Below are 19,464 nucleotides of genomic sequence, written 5' to 3'. Positions count from 1 at the left end.
GATGACTACTTTAACACATTTTGTAAGTCGAAGTCCATTTTCGTGCCCAATAAAAAAATAGCCGCGACATCAATAATAATAATTAAGGTGATTCAACGTTCAATAATTAAAAATATTTATAATGAATATTATTTTATAACTACCATAATTTATTAAAAAATATTATACGGGACGAGCAGTGACAATCAAATCAAACAAAACGCTTTCCAAACAAGCTCTGACGTTTCCGTGAGCCGAATTTGTCTTCAAATGCTGGTCTTGACAAATCAACCCTTGTAACTCTCTCCCTATATATTCCTCTCACTCCCGATCTCCACAGCGTATCACCTGCTTATTTTCTTTATCGCTTTTCTCTGCACAACAATTTCCCATCTTTTCAGTTTATTTTCCCCCTCTTTCTCTTCATTGCTGGAAGCTGCCAAGGTCTGTTCTTTGCTCTTTGTACTGTTATTCTGTTTGATCATAGGCTCTCCTAGAACATTGGTTTTTGTGATCATCTTTGTAAATGTGATTAAGGGTTTGAACTGATTTCTGGTTTAGGTTGAATTAATGATTGATGGGTCGGATCTTGGCAACTCTTTTTCTAAATTTTCTGTTAATTTTATTGAAGTGGATTATATATAGTCGTTAGCTATAGTAGCTAGCGTAAGGTCGTTTTCACTATTTAGCGGAGCTCTGTTAATCTGGAAGAAGATTTAAGTGGATTTATAGCCACTGAAAAAGTTGGTGAAAAAGTGCTTAAAAGACTCTTAATTGCTGTGTGCTGCAGATTTTTTTGGCAGAGCGTCTCTTTTTATGCAGGGATTTTGATAGCGGTAGCGAATTTAAACCCTGGGTCTTATTCACGTGACAATTTGTTGTTTCCTTAAACTCTTGATTGTGATCTTACAGTTTCGTTGACCTTCATTTTAGCTCTCTCCTACTATGTAATACCTATGGCTGACATCATTCTGACACATTTTTTTCTTCTTCTGGAATTCAATTACTTTGGGGTACCAAAAAGTTATTTGTGAGGGAGAAAAAAATGGAGATAACTAATGTCTCTGAATACGAGGCCATTGCAAAGGAGAAATTACCCAAGATGGTTTATGACTACTATGCATCGGGTGCAGAGGACCAATGGACTCTCAAGGAGAATCGTAATGCATTTTCCAGGATTTTGTAAGTTATGTTAATAAACGAATGAATAGATTTTCGTATTCTGGACTTGCAACGAGAAAAGAATAATTACTTAAAAGTCTTTTGGCTATCTTTTCTTTGTAGGTTAGGATATCTGGTAGTTTATATTTTCATTTAGTGAAGCTGGTTCATTTATTCCTTTGAAAATAGGTTTCGACCCCGCATTCTTATTGATGTTAGCAAGATGGACATGACCACTACCGTCTTGGGATTCAAGATTTCAATGCCCATCATGATTGCTCCAACCGCTATGCAAAAAATGGCTCACCCTGACGGTATGGATATTCTGGTTTTTCATTAACCTTGTTATTGGTTTGTTTGCGCAATTACTGTCCACGCATCAGATTGAGCACGTTCTTCTTTCGTTGCTGAATATGCTTAGGTATGGAAGATGGTTTACATCTTGGAAACAGTTTTCATTTGTAGAATAATGATTTCTAGAAGCAAAGAAGTAAATAAGATATAAAATTTAATTTTCTTATGGCATTATAACAACTTCTTTATGAATTCTGTTAGTAAATACTTATGATTTTTCACGGACAATGCCATACAAGTCAAACAACCGGACTTAAATATTGAATATTCTTTTAGAATAGCATTGTTCAATGTCAGTTATGGATCTGGTTTGTTGCCTTTAGCTGATGTGCTATTATAAGATTGTATGTGTATGTATTACATATTTGTTCTAAGCTGTATGGTCTAGCCTTAATGTTAAAGTATGTTTTCTTTATGCAGGAGAATATGCAACTGCCCGAGCAGCTTCAGCTGCAAGAACAATTATGGTCTAATTCCCATTATTCTTTTGTCTTCACTTTAAATCCGAATTTGTTTTCTCATGGCTTGTATTTTGCCTTCAGCAGTTGTTTTAGACTATTTATGTTTTTCCCTTCAGACACTATCCTCATGGGCTACTTCCAGTGTTGAAGAGGTCGCTTCAACAGGGCCCGGCATTCGCTTTTTCCAGCTCTATGTGAGTCTGAGAAATCATCTTTACACCTTTGAGAAATCATCTTTACACCTTTCTCTATTTTGTATTGCTTGTGAGCATTGTGATATAATTGTCTGAATCTTTGAGTAATCATTGATTACTGCTTATATGTTCAGGTACACAAAGACAGGAATGTGGTTGCACAGCTTGTGAGAAGAGCCGAAAGAGCTGGTTTCAAGGCAATTGCCCTTACCGTGGACACTCCAAGACTTGGCCGCAGGGAAGCTGATATCAAGAACAGGTGAGGCATCAAATGCAAACAAATTAATTAGCCACGGAAAGTTTTGGGAAAAGAAAGGAGGTCTTAGCTTTTGCTTTCATTATTGCTTCCATGTACTCATTTGCAGGTTTACATTGCCCCCATTCCTGACTTTGAAAAACTTTGAGGGTTTGGACCTTGGCAAGATGGATAAGGTAGGAAGCATATCTCTTATCACTGTCTGTGATTCATTATCCGTTCACTTTACCTGTTTGTTGATCTAATCCTGAGATTGTCTTGCAGACCGATGACTCTGGACTTGCTTCCTATGTTGCTGACCAAATTGATCGGACACTTAGCTGGAAAGTAAGTTTCTTCTATATATATTACATTTCCGGTACTGTATCAAATAGAAATATGTTCCCAAATTGTGTTTCTGTTCTATGAAACAGGATATAAAGTGGCTTCAGACAATCACATCATTGCCTATTCTAGTTAAGGGTGTCCTTACTGCTGAGGATGGTAAGCAAGCTGAGCCTAAAGAAACCACTAACTGAGTGAAATTTCTTTTCATTTTTTCCCATGAAACCCAACAATGTTAATACTGCAGCAAGGCTAAGCATAGAATCTGGAGCAGCAGGCATCATTGTATCGAATCATGGAGCTCGCCAGCTTGATTATGTACCTGCAACTATTATGGCCTTGGAAGAGGTACATACACCCTCTTTTTCTTTTCCCGAAATTTCTAAGTTTATCAAATCAACTTCCATTCTCTGGTTTTAGTGATGTTATTTACAGGCAAAAACATTAACTATAATTGCAATTTTTCGAAGAAAAAATATATATATACATAGTACTGTTGGAGTTTTAATAACTTTTTGGGCTAACATACAGGTGGTTAAAGCTGCAGAAGGCAGAGTTCCTGTTTTCCTTGATGGAGGGGTTCGGCGTGGAACTGATGTCTTCAAGGCATTGGCTCTGGGAGCATCTGGAATATTTGTAAGTATTTATACATTTAAGATACGAAAAACAAACATCGATCCAATTAGCCTATCCTCCCTTGCAGAACATATCTAGCAGCTCTTTCTTGAATAGAGAGTTAAAGTAGAATATTGGGTCTGTTTCAGATCGGAAGGCCAGTGGTGTTTTCATTGGCTGCTGAAGGCGAAGCTGGTGTCAGGAAAGTTCTTCAGATGCTACGCGATGAATTCGAGCTGACTATGGCTTTAAGTGGTTGCCGCTCGTTAAAGGAGATCACTCGAAACCACATTGTGGCCGACTGGGACCAACCCCGTGTTGTGCCCAGGTTATAAAGATGATGCCTGCTGGTTTCTGTGAAACTGCGCAACAATGCAAACGGGGAAAACATCTAAGAGCCAATCTTTCCATTAAAATAAACGTAATTATCACCTCCAACTTTGTGCTTAATGAAATTAGCGACTGTATTGACAATAAAATGTCTGCTCCTTTTCTTCGTCCAAACTATTCTGTCAAACTCGATTATAAAAAATATCAGACATATTTGTTGGCGTCAACTATTTTATCTTTTTATCTAATTTTTTTATATGTTTTTAATATTTTTTAAAATATTTTCACTTTTTAATTTTTAATACAAAATGACAATATAAATTATATTAGCATCGAGAAGAGATAAAAGAACAGATCAACTTAACAAATTTGTTATTTTAATCAATTGGTTTAATTTGATAATAAAATTAAAATTTTCAAGACTAAGAAACTAAAAATAAAATATATATACTAAAATAATATTATTTAAAAAAGTTTAAAACTAGAAATATCATTAGGCATTTAAAGTTTATTCAACCTTATAAAAATTTGATTGACAAGTCAAATTTAAATATAAATGGAACTTTAGCGATACGAATTAGATTTGATAGTATGAAGTAGTTGAGTTGGTGTGAATTAGGCGAATCGCCCCCACCAGTATGCATGCAATTGTGGACCTACTTAGGTGAACCGATGTTCGTCCCGTGACCCAATTCTTGACACTATCTCAACTTGCCTTAACATCAACGACATGCGCGTCTTCCTTTGTCATTTTACAGATCCAACACAGCTGGGAACATAATTTCCATGTGATTTCAGCTACTCATATTTTGTTTTTGGCATTTTCATTTTCAAACCCACTGGCTGAATGATCATGCACCAAGTTATTGAGATTGTGAAGTTTTTCTTTTGACTCGACTCTTAATTAAATTGCATGCACCAAGTTATTGGCTTTCCCACTCCCGCATCTTATGATATTAAGTTACATAAAGATTCAATTGAGAAAATAAAAGATTTGCGTTTATCTTTCTCTTAACTCAACTCACTTTAACATTCTTATTCATAATTAACTCAAATCATCACACTTTACATTTTTTTCTATATTTTAATAAAAAAACCGTCATAAATCATCAACTTCCAATCTTATAATTAAAAAAATAAAAACAAAACGATAACATATTTTTGGGAGATTATAAATAAAACATGTGCTTATATATTATAAAATAAAGAAAGTTAAAGAAGTACAAAACTAGGATGCATGAGAAATAGAGAGAGAACTTTATCTTTTTCTAAGATGAATTTGAAGTATTTTAATCTTTTTTTTTTCAAACTTTATATTTATACAGCAAAACTGTTACGCAGCGGCGTTTTGAGAGTAAATGCCACTAACTTTAAACATATAGTGGCGTTTACATTCCAAACGTCACAAAATGGTAACTTTAACGGCATTTTTTTACAAACGCCGCAATAGGTTCATCCATAGTGGCGTTTTTTCAACAAAGGTCCTGATAGAGTGATGCAGGGGGATTCGAGACAAATGATGCTGAGCTGTCACATTGCACCTTGACGGCGCTGAGATACCATGAGTTGGCAGATCAGCGCAAAGGCGGGAGTTGATTGTGATATGTTCCTCATTGGGGTCGTTTTGAGTGCGTTTCAGTCTTTTGACTCTAATTTGGCTACGGGTTTCGGAATCGCGCATAAGACCCCAATTCAGAAAGCCCCTTTCGACGCGCACGCTGTCCACATTCATGGCTCCATGTGGCCTTTTTTTCTACCTCAAATTCTGCCATTTTCCCCTCCGAATAACCAGTTTTATTTATTTTTTACTATTTGTTTTAGTCTTTTGACCATAACTTTGGCTACGGGTGTCGGAATCGCGCATAAGACCCTAATTCGGAAAGCCCCTTTCGACGCGCATGCTGTCCACATTCATGTCTCCATGTGGACTTTTTTTCGATCTCAAATTCTAACGTTTTCCCCTCCGAATCACTAGTTTTATTTTTTTTTACTATTTATGGTAATATTTCACTTGTCAGTTATGAAGTCAATTTAAATCTGATGTGGGCCGAAATTTTTGCAGATTGTTTATTTTATTTCGAATTTCAATTTAGAGTGATTTTCGGGATTTTGCTATTTTTGGTAAAATTCGGATAAACATGATTTTTGGCTATAACAGTCTGGCTTGTGGACTGATTTGGACATTGTTTGATTTTATAATATTTCGTTAAACCCTAGAGACTTGTTTTCTCTAGTTTTGGGTGAATTTTCTCTTGTGAATCATCTGTTGGAACCAGCCTACTGGATAATCGCTTCAGTTGGCATCAGAGCTTCAACATCTTCCTGGGAAATTTCACCAGTGTCAATGGCTGGAGGTCGTGGTCGTCGTGAGCAGGTTCCAGAAGCCCAACGCCGTGATCGCAGTGTTCAGGATGCGATGATTGCAGATTTGCAGAGGCAAGTCGCAGAATTAACCTAGCGCCTGACAGCGCAGGATTTTGAGGATCATGAGGCCTCTGATCACGATACTAATTCCACTTTCGAAAACCCATATAACAATCGTGCTCTATTCCAGGAGCACCGTGGTCGAGAGGAGCGTCATGGAGACCTCGGTTTTCGGGTCAACCTCCCCAAGTTTTCTGGTACGTTACAAGCCGAGGGATTTGTGGATTGGATTAATGAAGTTGAGCGTATTTTTTATTATAAGGAAGTCCCCGATCGTGTGAAAGTGAAACTGATTGCCATCAAACTTAAGGGCAGAGCATTTGCGTGGTGGGAGCAGTTGCGACGTTCACGAGACAGGCAAGGCAAGGCCAAGATCACTGATTGGGAGAAGATGAAGAAGAAGATGAAGGGTCACTTCCTTTCCTTCGGCTACACGTAAACCTTGTTTCAGTGACTTCATGCGTTGAGGCAGAGCGCATGATCAGTCGATGATTACACGGAGGAGTTTTACCAATTGGTTGCCCGGAACGATTTATCTGAGACGGAGGAGCAGATGGTGGCGCGTTATTTGGGGGGTTTACGCCAGCCCTTGCAAGATGTCGTTAGACTTCATTCATTGTGGAGTGTTTCGGAAGCTTACCAGCGTGCACTTGCTGTTGAAAAACAACAAAATAGGAGACCAGTGATCAGGAGCGATCATAACAATTGGCCAGTTCTCCCTCAGGATTATCGTCCTGCTCAGCAGCCACCACAGGGTAATTTTAACCCTACTATTAAATGTTTTCGTTGTGGTGAACAAGGGCATAGGGAGACTGATTGCAGGAAGCCTGCTAGTCAAAAGGAAAAAAAATTGTTGATTGAGGAAAACGCAGAAGATGAGACATAGGAGATTGGCGAGCCCATATATGACGATGATGAGACTGATGATGTGCTGTATGGAGATGGTCATGAGACTCTAGTCATTCGCAAGAGTCTAATGACTCCCAAGGGTGATTTAGGGGACGATTGGTTAAGAACCAATATTTTCCACACGTCCTGCACAGTTGTAGATAAAGTTTGCAAAATGATCATTGACAGCGGCAGTTGTGAGAATGTAGTGTCCGAAGAGGTTGTCCAGAAATTGCAATTGAAGACGGACTGTCATCCTAAGCCATACAAGTTGTCATGGCTAAATAAAGGCAGTGAGGTAACAGTTGATAAGTGATGCCTCGTTTCTTTTTCAATTGGTAGAAAATATTTTGATAATGCCTGGTGTGATGTTGTGTCTATGGATGCGTGTCATATATTGTTGGGTCGACCTTGGAAGTATGATCGCAGTGTCATTCATGACGAACGAAAGAATACATATTCCTTTAGCATCAAGGGAAAAGATTGTGTTGGCACCCCGGCGGGAAGGACTCACTCCTACCCCGGTAACTAATAATACTAACCTGCTTTCTATGTCCAGGTTTTAGATGAGATTGAGCATGGAGGCGTGGTCTATGCATTACTACCTTGCGAGAATAGTACAGTAGATGTGGATGTAGATTTACCAATAGAGGTACAGCGGCTGCTAGCAGAATTCTCTAACTTGATGCCAGAGGATCCTCCTCCTGGGCTACCGCCTATGAGGGATATTCAGCATCAAATTGATCTTGTTCCTGGGTCAAGTTTTGCAAATTGACCAGCATATCACCTTAGTCCTAAGGAGGCTGAAGAGTTGCAGCGATAGGTGGAAGAGTTGTTGGAGAGGGGCTATATCCGAGAGAGTATGAGCCCATGTGCTGTCCCTGCCCTGCTAGTGCCAAAGAAAGATGGTTCTTGGCGTATGTGTGTTGACAGCCGAGCGATCAACAGAATTACAGTGAAGTATCGATTTCCAATTCCCTGTCTAGATGATATGTTAGATTAGCTATCCGGTTTTAAGGTATTCTAAAAAATTGACCTTAAAAGCGGATACCACCAAATCAGAATAAGACCTGGAGATGAGTGGAAGACAGCGTTTAAAACGCCACAAGGGTTGTATGAGTGGATGGTCATGCCTTTTGGATTATCCAATGCGCCCAGTACGTTCATGAGATTTATACATCAGGTCTTATGGCCTTTTATGGGGAAATTCGTTGTAGTTTACTTCGATGATATCCTCATTTATAGTCTGACATGGGCTTCACACTTCGATCACCTCCGTGTTGTTTTTGAGATGCTGAAAAAAGAGTGCTTGTTTGTCAATCAGAAGAAGTGTTCTTTCTTCACTACTTCTGTGACTTTTCTTGGTTTTGTTGTGTCTACTGATAGTGTTCATACAGATCAGTCAAAGATAGATGCAGTCTTGGAGTGGCCCAGATCAAGGACCTTACATGACATCCGAAGTTTCCATGGATTGGCATCTTTCTACCACCGGTTCATTAAAAATTTTAGTACTCTGATTGCCCCTATCACAGAGTGCCTCAAGGGGCGTGATTTCCAGTGGTCTGAGGAGGCAGAGGCCAGTTTTCAACTGGTCAAGCAGAAGATGACCGAAGCACTAGTTTTGGCACTTCCTGATTTTGACAAAGTGTTCGAGGTAAATTGTGATGCGTCTGGCGTTGGCATTGGTTCTGTTCTAAGTTAGGCAAGTCGTCCGGTTGCTTTTTTCAGTGAAAAGCTATCGGGATCAAAGAAAAATTATTCCGCTTATGATTTGGAGTTCTATGCCATAGTTCAGTCCCTGAAGCATTGGCGTCACTACCTAGTACAGAAGGAGTTTATTCTGTTTACCGATCATGAGGCCTTGAAGTACATCAATGGCCAACACAAGCTGAGTAGACGTCATGCCAAGTGGCTGGTATACCTGCAAGAATTTACTTTTACGCTGAGGCACCAAGCAGGGAGTTTGAATCGCGTCGCAGATGCCCTGAGCCGTCGTACCTTACTCCTCACCACCATGAGTACCAAAGTTGTAGGCTTTGAGACGTTCACAGATATGTATGCAGATGATCCTTCCTTTGAAAGGATATTTAAAGAGGTAACTGAGGGTCACCGTCATGATTTTGATTTGCATAATGGGTATCTGTTTCGTGGATTACAGTTGTGCATTCCAGATTGTTCATTGAGGCAGTAAATTATAAGTGAACTTCATAATGAGGGACACTTTGGCCGAGATAAGACCTTGACCCTATCTCTTTTGATTTTATTGGCCTAAGTTGATTAGTGATGTGGCTCATTATGTGGACCGTTGTTATGTGTGCCAGCGATCTAAGGGAGTTCTCACTAATGCGGGCTTGTACACTCCCTTACCTGTTCCTGAAGCTCCTTGGTTCGATGTCAGCATGGATTTTGTATTGGGCTTACCCCGCACCCAAAGGGCCTTCGATTCTATCTTTATTGTGGTTGACAGGTTTTCCAAGATGGCCCATTTTGTAGCTTGCAGAAAGGCTATGGATGCTGCCTGGATTGCCCATCTTTATTTCAGGGAGATTGTGAGTTTACATGGTGTTCCTCGATCCATCACTTCAGATCGTGATACAAAGTTCATCAGTAATTTCTGGAAGAGCCTGTGGGGGAAACTAGGAACGCATTTGAATTTTAGTAGCTCCTACCACCCCCAGACGGATGGCCAGACTGAGGTGGTAAACCGGAGTTTGGGCAACCTTTTGAGGTGTTTGGCAGGAACGAAGCCGAAGTAGTGGGATTTGGCATTGCCTCAAGCAGAATTTGCCTACAACAGATCAAAAAACAGAACCACAGGTTTAAGTCCATTTGAGATTGTCTATGGTCAGAACCCATATGGGGTGCTGGACTTAGCCCCTATTCCACGTATAGGACGTTTCGTCCTATAGCAGATGAGATGGAGAAGTATCTTCGAGGTATCCATGAGCAGGTAAAACAGACCATTCATGATAGTAATACCAAGTACAAGACTCGGGTTGACAATCATCGTCGTCAGGTACTTTTTGATGTTGGTGATTTTGTTTGGGCTGTATTAACTTGTGATCATTTTCCTGTTGGAGAGTATAATAAGCTTAAGGATCGGAAGATTGGACCTTGTGAGGTCGTGCAGAAGATCAATGATAATGCTTACAGGTTGTGCCTTCCAGTCACTTGAAGACTTCTGATGTCTTTAATGTGAAGCACCTAAGTCATTATTTTGTGGATTCTGATGACACTACTCTGAACTTGAGGACGAGTTCTTTCCAACCTGGGGTGATTGATGCAGGGGGATCCGAGATAGATGATGTTGAGCTTTCAGATTGCACCTTGATGGCGCTGAGATACCATGAGTTGGCAGATCAGCGCAAAGGCGGGAGTTGATTGTGATATGTTCCTTATTGGGGCCGTTTTGAGTGTGTTTCAGTCTTTTGACCATAACTTTGGCTACGGGCGTTGGAATTGCGCATAAGACCCCAATTCGAAAAGCCCCTTTCAACGCGCATGCTTTCCACATTCATGGCTCCATGTGGCCTTCTTTTTACCTCAAATTATGCCGTTTTCCCCTCCGAATCACTAGTTTTATTTATTTATTTACTATTTATAGTAATATTTCACTTGTCAGTTAGGAAGTCAATTTAAATCCGATTTGGGCCGTAGTTTTTGCAGATTGTTTATTTTATTTCGAATTTCATTTAGAGTGATTTTCGGGATTTTTCTATTTTTGGTAAAATTCGGATAAACATGATTTTTGGTTATAACAGTCCAGCTTGTGGACTGATTTGGACATTGTTTGATTTTATAATATTTCGTTAAACCCTAGAGACTTGTTTTCTTTGGTTTTGTGTGAATTTTCTCTTGTGAATCATCTGTTGGAACCAGCCTACAGGATAATCGCTATCCTGTCCGGTGTCATAGAGCAGTACTTTAGTAGCGTTTTTATACGAACGCCGCAATAGGTTTCATCCATAGTGGTGTTTTTTAACAAATGTCGCAACAAAGTAGTATTTTAGCGGTGCATTTTATACAAACACTGTAATAGGGTTCATCCATAGTGGCTTTTTTCAACAAACGCAACAACATAGTAGTATTTTAATGGCTTTTTATAGAAATGTTGCAATAGGGTTCATTCATAGTGGCTTTTTTCAAGAACGCCGCGACAGAGTTGTACTTTAGTGTTGTTTTTATACAAAAAAAAACACCACAATAGTTTGGTATGTTTGTGACATTTTTTTATATCAAACGCCGTAATAATTCAGTACTTTAATGGCATTTAGGTTTAAAAACGCCGTAAATTTTAAAAGTTTTATCTCCCTAACCCTTCAACCTGTTCTCACCTTTTATTTTCCCTAACATTTTCTGCTCCCCGCCGTTTGCAAAGACCCAACAAATCTGTTGTTGATTGGAGCCGTTCAATGCCGTCGTGACCTTCACCGCCACGCCCATCACGATCCCATCGTTGTTTCCATTATCACTGCCACCGTTCGACGCAGTCGTGGGGTAATTTTTAAATTCTGAAATTTTAAAGGTTAGTGCGGAGATGCTTGTTAATTTGGGGATTCCATGAGTTATTATTGGTCACTCTGATAGAAGGGCTCCCTTGAATGAGTCCAACGAGGTAAGTAGTATGTTTAGGTTCTCATTATTTCGTAACCGACCCAGTGAACTTCCTGCTTTGTTTATTGTCTCTCGGGTGAATGAAATAGTTATTAGTATTGATTCTTAGTATTTTTTTCATGCCTCTTGGTCTATTCTGAATGTTTGTCTCAGCAGTTTGTTGGAGATAAGGTGGCATATGCGCTTTCACAAGGCTTGAAAGTGTTATTACTTATTTGTATTGAAATAGTTATTAGTATTGATTCTTAGTAATATGTTAGTTTGTTCCTATGAGAAGAGAAATCGTACCCTATTTTATCTTACATATCGATGTGTGATTGTGTGTTTCAGGTTCACTGCGAATTGAGGAAGTGACTTAATGAAAATGTTGGCGTTGATGTTGCTGCATCAACTAGAATTATATATGGAGGTATTTTTCTTTATTGCCTGAAGTATTGATCTTATTCAAGTGCTTAAGGAATTTAGCATAGCCTATGTTAGCATGTAAACGTGTTATTACTTTAAAAATCTGGAAACTATATGCTCCATCCTAACCTGTAAAGAGTAACTTTTCTTGGTACTCCATTAACTTTCAATTCTCGGGTTAAACCCCGCCATCTGATTTTGCATTGATTGCAAATTAATGTAGGTTCCGTAAATGGAGCAAACTGCCAGGAACTGGCTGGGCAGGCGGATGTGGATGGCTTTTTAGTTGGCTGGGCAGGCATGTTTCATTATAATGCCATGATAAAATTGTCTTACAATTATAACCACTATTTATCATATATTTGTTAGAAAACTGTATAGAGAAATGTTTAAAATGTTATTCGAATCAAGAGGGTAGGAAGTCATATTTGAAGAGTAGAACGTTTATAGGAATTTTGAATGGCACCCATAGATTCATTTATTTTCCTGGTTGCTTATTGAAGGCTTGATTTCTCTTCATGATACAAGGTGTAGGTGTAATCTTGCCTGTAAAATATTTATGGGAAGGGAACCTGTTATCCTTGATAAAAACAAGAGAAAATTTGCTTGTCCCATCCTCTAAACTGGTTGATGAGTGTTCAGAATCGTCAATCTTTGCTAGTTATTTCTTCGGTTTTGTGGAATTATTGCTGCTAAATTGGTAGTGTTATGTTTGTTTTCGTGCATGTCCTTACTTTCCATAATTAGTGACAAAACGGACGCATTCTGCATTTTTTTTTATTATTTGGTCATTGCTGGAGACATGGGCACGAATCTGGGCATGACGCGGGCTGACGTGGCGGCTTCTAGAAGGTCCAGTCAGCGACGGTTTCTAGAAGACTTTCTCCGCATGCCTTCTGGAAGATGGACGAACAGAGTTGTATTAGGAGACTAGTTTAAGTTTGAATTTTAATTTGAAAAACAATTATCTTAGGATTATTTTATTTTATTTTCTTGTTTATCCTTAGGCTTTGAGAGGCTATAAATACCCACTTGGGATAAGCCTAAACTCATCACTCGGATTACAATATTCTTTTCTCTCTAGTTTTTATAAAAGTTTTCTCTTTTTACTTTTCAAGTTCTTTTCATTTTTTCTTTTATTTTTCAAGCTTTGTTTTCAAAATGCTAAGTATGACTTTTGTCATGTTTAGCTAAACTTTTCATAAGCCAAGAGCTGACGCGATGACTCAATTCCATCGGGAGAATTGAAACAGGCCCTTAATATCTTCGGAATATCTCTCTCAATCTCTGCGCTTATTTTTCAAAATCAAAGATCGACTTTAGTCAAGAGGTTGTTGCGATTAAATGTGTGGGAGGAAGATTCGGCTTATAGAAAGTAAGTCGACTTCCTAGGAACACACTTGGCGAGATAGCTTTGCCAAGAGGGAATTGAGATTGGAATTGACGGTTATCGAAGTAACAATCTGAGTCGGACGCCATGAACTTAAACGGTAATTGATCTACGACAATTGATGTTGTTAGAATCAATTACCGAAACCAGAATCAAAGATTGCCTTGGGTATTCGGTATACAAGATAGAGTCACGGGGATAGCCCTTGTTGACAAAGTAACCGACGTGAATTCCAAAGAGAAAACTTTATTCGATGATCATAAGGAAATTGGGTCAAAGAGAAGCTTGAGGCTACTTTTACCGTATTTATTCACAATCTTCATTTTCTTATTTTTACTTTAATTGCTTTTACTTATTTAATCGCTTTTATTATTTTAATATTTTTTACCAAAATCCCCCCATTTTTATTGTTTCACACCTGACATAAATAAATCAGACATAAATCTATAATTTTCTAAGTCCCTGTGGAATCGACCCTTACTTCTCTTTACTACGTATTTCCTTTATTTATTGATTGAGAATAAGGAATTTATTTTGACATCCAAAACGATAGTTGTCAAATTGGCGCCGTTGCAAGGGACTTCTCCAAAGTTACTAATTTTTGTTTATTTTTTATTTATGAGCAGGACTAATCCGGGCGCATTAGTGGAGTACGACCTGGAAATCGAAGCCAGAGCTAGGAGACTCCACGCACAGACACTTCGGGAAAGAAGAAGATAGCAAAAAAATCCAGAAGAAGATTCGAATTCAGGTAATATAAATCCAATGGCCGATCTTACTATCCGGGAGCTAGCCGCGGCTCCTACTGAGCAAGGGCCTATGTGCATTGATTTTCCCCAAGGCGAAACTCCGTACCAGTTGAAAATTGGCCTTATTTATCTCCTCCCTACATTCCGCGGATTGCCAAACGAGGATCTACACAAACATCTCAAGGAATTTCATATGGTCTGCTCCAGCATGAGACCACAGGGAGTAACCGATGACCAAATAAAACTTAGAGCTTTTCCTTTTTCATTAGCCGATTCGGCTAAGGAGTGGCTATTTTATCTTCCTCCTAATTCTATTACTACATGGGATCAAATGACTCGTCTTTTTCTTGACTGGTTTTTTCCTGCGGCGAAAGTGAGTGAACTACGAAGGAGAATACTTGGAATCAAGCAGCTTGATGGAGAGTCACTTTACGACTACTGGGAGTGGTTTAAGAAGTTATGTTCTAGTTGCCCACAATATGGGTTAACCGAACAAACACTCCTTCAATACTTTTATGAAGGATTATCTCCCCTGGAAATGAAGATGATCGATGCTGCCAGCGGTGGAGCCTTGGTGAATATGACTCCCACTGAGGCTAGATACTTAATATCGACGATGGCTACAAATTCCCAACAATTTCGCAAAAACAATGAACCTTCTCGAAAGGTTCATGAGATAAGTTAATCTTCCTTGGAAAATAAAATAGATAAGTTAACTGAAGCCGTAAACTCTCTTGTTGCAGGAAAGATATGACAAAACCGATTATGTGGAATATGTGCATTACCTGATCATCCAATAGAAGGTTGTCCACTGATTCAAGATGACGCAACAACTCAAGTCAACGCATTCAGAAACTTTCTGGGACCTCCCCAAAGAGCTTATAATCCTTACGGTAATACATACAACCCAGGATGGAGGGATAATCCGAACATCAGTTATGCTTAGAACCTGAGACCGAATCAAGGCTATCAAGTGAGACCTCCACCACTACAACAACCGAAAAAGTCATCATTAGAATAGATTGTCGAGAGGTTAGCACTTTCCCAGGAAATATTCCAGACTCAAACTGAAGCACACTTCCAAGAGATGGACAAATAGATAAGCCAACTAGCTCAAACCATAAGCCGCTTGGAATCACAAGGTAAACTTCGGTCTCAAACTGAAGTAAACCCGAGGGAGAATTTAAACGCCATAACTCTTCAGAGCGGTACAGTAGTGGCACTACCTGTTCCATCGAACGAAGTGACCCAAAAAGATAAGAAGACTGATGATTCAGGGTCCTAGGAAGAGAATAACGAAGAACAAATAGATGACCCAAAGCCATCTCCCTATGACGTGCCACCGCCTTTTCCATCGAGGTTAGTCAAAAGGGATAAAAAACTGAGAAAAAAAAATATTAGACATACTTCGGAAGGTGGAAGTTAACATACCTCTCATCGAGGTTATCCGGAAGGTTCCAAGGTATGCTCGGTTTTTGAAAGATCTCTATACGACCAAAAGAAAGCTTACCGGGGTCGAGAAAGTGAACTTAGGAGCAAACGTCTTAGTGGTGTTCCAACAAAAGTTACCACCCAAACTAAAGGACCAAGGTATGTTCGCAATCCCTTGTAAAATTGGAAAAGTTGAGATAAAACGAGAAATGTGTGATCTTGGTGCATCAATTAATGTAATGACTCTATCTGTTTATAAAATGGTTACTAAAGGATACAAAGATTTCGATACAGCTTGCCGATAGGTCGATGATCTATCCAGAAGGACTTTTAGAGAATGTATTGGTGGAGGTAAACGACTTGATATTTCCCACCAATTGTTATATAATCGATATGGAGAATGATCGCACGAGAACATCATCTGATATCCTTTTGGGGCGCCCTTTCCTAAGCACTGTAAATACAAAAATTGACGTGAGGAGTGGAATTTTAATTATGGAATTCGATGATGAGGTCATTAAATTTGACGTATATAAGGCAATACGATAGTCTGATAAAGTGGAAAGTTTAAATTCTGTCAATTTAGTTGATCCTTTGGCTGATGAATTTTTAAGGACTAATTTTTCCTTTGATATATGCAGGGAGCTAGAGGATCATGATGAAAACATGAGTTCCAACCATATCGAGTTGAATTTGATTTCTTCTAAGCCTAAAGTCTTACCTTCTGTTTTGTAGGCACCCAAAGTTGAACTGAAACTGTTCCCTGATCATTTGAAATACACCTTCCTCTGAGCAAATAACACTCTGCCAGTAATCATATCAAGAAAGTTATTCGAGGAGGAGGAATGAGATTTAATCACTGTTTTACGCCAATACAAAGAGGCTATAGGATGAACCATCGCTGATATAAAAGGGTTGAGTCCATCTACTTGTATGCATAAAATTAAAATCGAAGAAGGCACAAAACCAACACGTGAAGGTCAACGCCGGCTAAATCCACCAATGATGGAAGTGGTAAAAAAAGAGATACAAAAACTCCTAGATGCAGATATTATATATCCAATTTCAGATAGCAAATGGGTAAGTCCGATACATGTAGTTCCTAAAAAAACAGGAGTTACTGTGATAGAAAATTCTGAAGGAGAACTTGTACCAACACGAGTTCAGAATGAATGGAGAGTCTGCATCGATTACAGGAAGTTGAATTCTTTAACTCAAAATGACCATTTTCCTCTTCGGTTCATAGATCAAATGATAGAACGATTAGCCGGTAAATCTCACAATTGTTGTCTTGATGGATTTTCAGGTTTCTTCCAGATTCCAGTAGCACCTGAAGATCAAGAAAAGACGACGTTTACATATCCCTTCGGCACCTTCGCTTATCGACGTATGCCTTTCGGACTCTGCAATGCACCTGTCACATTCCAAATATGCATGATTAGTATTTTTTTCTGATTTTATTGAGAAAGGTATTGAAGTCTTCATGGACGACTTCACTGTTTATGGTAATTCATTCGATGAGTGTCTATTAAAGTTGAAAAATGTGCGTCGGTGCCTAGAATTTAACCTTGTTCTGAATTATGAAAAGTGTCACTTTATGGTTGATAAAGGTTTAATTCTAGGACATATTGTTTCATCTAAAGGAATTGCGGTAGATAAGGTGAAAACCGATATAATATGTTCACTTCCTTACCCCACTACGGTGAGGGAAATTTGCTATTTCCTTGGCCATGCAGGTTTTTACCGTAGATTCATTAAGGGTTTCTCTAAGGTGGCGCAACCATTATGCGAGCTATTACAGAAGGATAAAGCCTTTAATTTCGACCAACAATGCCAAGAATCATTCGACGTGCTAAAAGAGAAGTTGGTCTCGGCACCCATAGTCCAACCACCAAATTGGGATTTCCCCTTCGAAGTAATGTGTGATGCTTTAGATGGAAGTGTTGGGGCTGTCCTTAGACAAAAGATCGGGAAAGAACCTCACGTTATCGCTTATGCATCCCGTACCTTGGATTCTGCACAACAGAATTATTCAACAACCGAAAACGAATTATTTTCTATTATTTTTTTATTAGATAAATTTAGATCATATTTTCTTGGCACTAAAATTGTCGTTTTCTCTGATCATGCAGCCTTCAAGTACTTGCTAAAAAAAAGAGGCGAAACCACGACTAATCTATTGGATCTTACTCCTCCAAGAGTTTGATTTGGAAATCAAGGACAAGAAATGATGTGAGAACTTAGTGGACGATCACTTAAGCCAACTTCCAATCACTACAGTGGATCCTCCCATTCATGAAGAATTTCTGGAGGAAAGCTTGATGATGGTGCAAGCGTCGATACCTTGGTTCGTAGATATAGTCAATTACTTAGCTACAGGTAAATTGCCATCTGATTTAACGAGAGCTGAAGTAAATCGTATTAAAAGATAATCTCGTTTCTTCATTTGGGATGATTCATATCTTTGGAAGCATTGTTCAGACCAGGTAATTAGACGATGTGTTCCTGAAAGCGAGGTAAGCTCAATTTAAATTTTTTTTCATTCTTATTCGTGTGGTGGACACTTTGGACCGAAACGAACCGCTCATAAAATTCTGGAATGCGGATTCTTTTGACTTCATATTTTTCGTGATGTTTATTTGTTTTGCAAATCTTGTGATAATTGCCAACGTGCAGGTAATTTGAGTCGAATAAACGAAATGCCCCTTAATCCTATACATATATGCGAAATATTTGATGTTTGGGGACTTGACTATATGGGTCCATTTGTTTCTTCTTTTGGTAATTGTTATATAATCCTTGCGGTTGATTATGTTTCGAAGTGTGTAGAAGCTAAAGCCACTCAAAATAACGATGCAAAAACTACTGTTCAATTTCTAAATAATTTTATTTTTCCAGGTTTGGTACACCAAGAGCGATAATAAGTGACTGCGGCATACACTTCATCAACTGAGTAATTGATGTACTTATGAAAAAATGGAGTTAATCACAGGATTGCCACAGCTTATCATCCGCAAATGAACAAACAAGCAGAAGTTTCAAACCGTGAAATAAAGATGATTCTTGAGAAAATAGTTAAACCAAATCGCAAAGATTGGAGCTTGAAATTGATTGACGCTTTGTGGGATTATCAGACCACATATAAAGGACCAATCGACATGTCTCCATATCGCCTTGTGTTTGGTAAGCGATGCTATTTACCTGTTGAGCTAGAACACAAGGCATATTGGGCCGTAAAACAGTGCAATATGGAGTTAGAAGCGGTTGGCAAAACACGTAAGTTACATATACAAGAGCTTGAGGAAATCCGGAGAGATGCTTACGACAACGCCAAAATATATAAGGACAAAACAAAAGAATTCCATGATCGAAAAATTGTTTCTAAATTTTTTTCTATCGGACAAAAAGTTGTTCTTTTTAATTCAAAATTAAAACTTTTTGCAGGTAAATTTCGATCAAAATGGAGCGGACCTTATACGGTAACTGAAATATTCACTCATGCGTAGTCGAAATTGAAGACAGTTCAGGCACTCGATTTAAAGTAAATGGAAACGGGCTTAAACCGTATTATGCGAATAGCGAAGTTTGCCTAATTGAAGATCTCGACTTGGAAGAACCCGAAACCTGAATCAAGTCGTCGAGCTAACGACGTTAAACAAAGGCGCTTCATGGGAGGCAACCCATTGCTTTCGATTCTGCTATACTTTTATTTTATTTTTATTTTTATTTTTGTTTTTGTTTTTGTTTCGTCAAGCATGTTTAATTTAATTTTTATTTTTATTTTACAAAAAATGAACATTTTTATTCAGACTTAAACGACGAAGAATTACGGAAATTTCCATTCGAACAGTGCCAAATTCAGAACACGCAGTGCAGTACACGATCGAAC

At 38.7% G+C, this 19,464-nt stretch overlaps 1 protein-coding gene across 1 annotated transcript; it reads left to right on the top strand.

Annotated features, from left to right (window-relative positions):
* The first annotated feature begins 315 nt into the window (after positions 1-315).
* LOC120216867 (peroxisomal (S)-2-hydroxy-acid oxidase-like) lies at positions 316-3,679 on the top strand. The gene is made up of 12 exons (XM_039214150.1): positions 316-423; positions 1,004-1,161; positions 1,330-1,454; positions 1,915-1,961; positions 2,072-2,149; positions 2,284-2,408; positions 2,515-2,581; positions 2,670-2,732; positions 2,819-2,888; positions 2,977-3,077; positions 3,261-3,365; positions 3,494-3,679. Exons 2-12 carry the CDS (start codon positions 1,025-1,027, stop codon positions 3,677-3,679), a joined length of 1,104 nt encoding a protein of 367 aa, XP_039070081.1. The 5' UTR covers positions 316-423; positions 1,004-1,024.
* The last annotated feature ends 15,785 nt before the right edge of the window (positions 3,680-19,464 follow it).

This window comes from Hibiscus syriacus, unplaced genomic scaffold (genome assembly GCF_006381635.1).
Source record: "Hibiscus syriacus cultivar Baekdansim isolate YM2019G1 unplaced genomic scaffold, ASM638163v2 tig00110174_pilon, whole genome shotgun sequence".
Classification (NCBI taxonomy): Eukaryota; Viridiplantae; Streptophyta; class Magnoliopsida; order Malvales; family Malvaceae; genus Hibiscus; species Hibiscus syriacus.
Note: the sequence above shows the minus strand (reverse complement) of the source record. Positions and strands in the feature narration are given on the sequence as shown.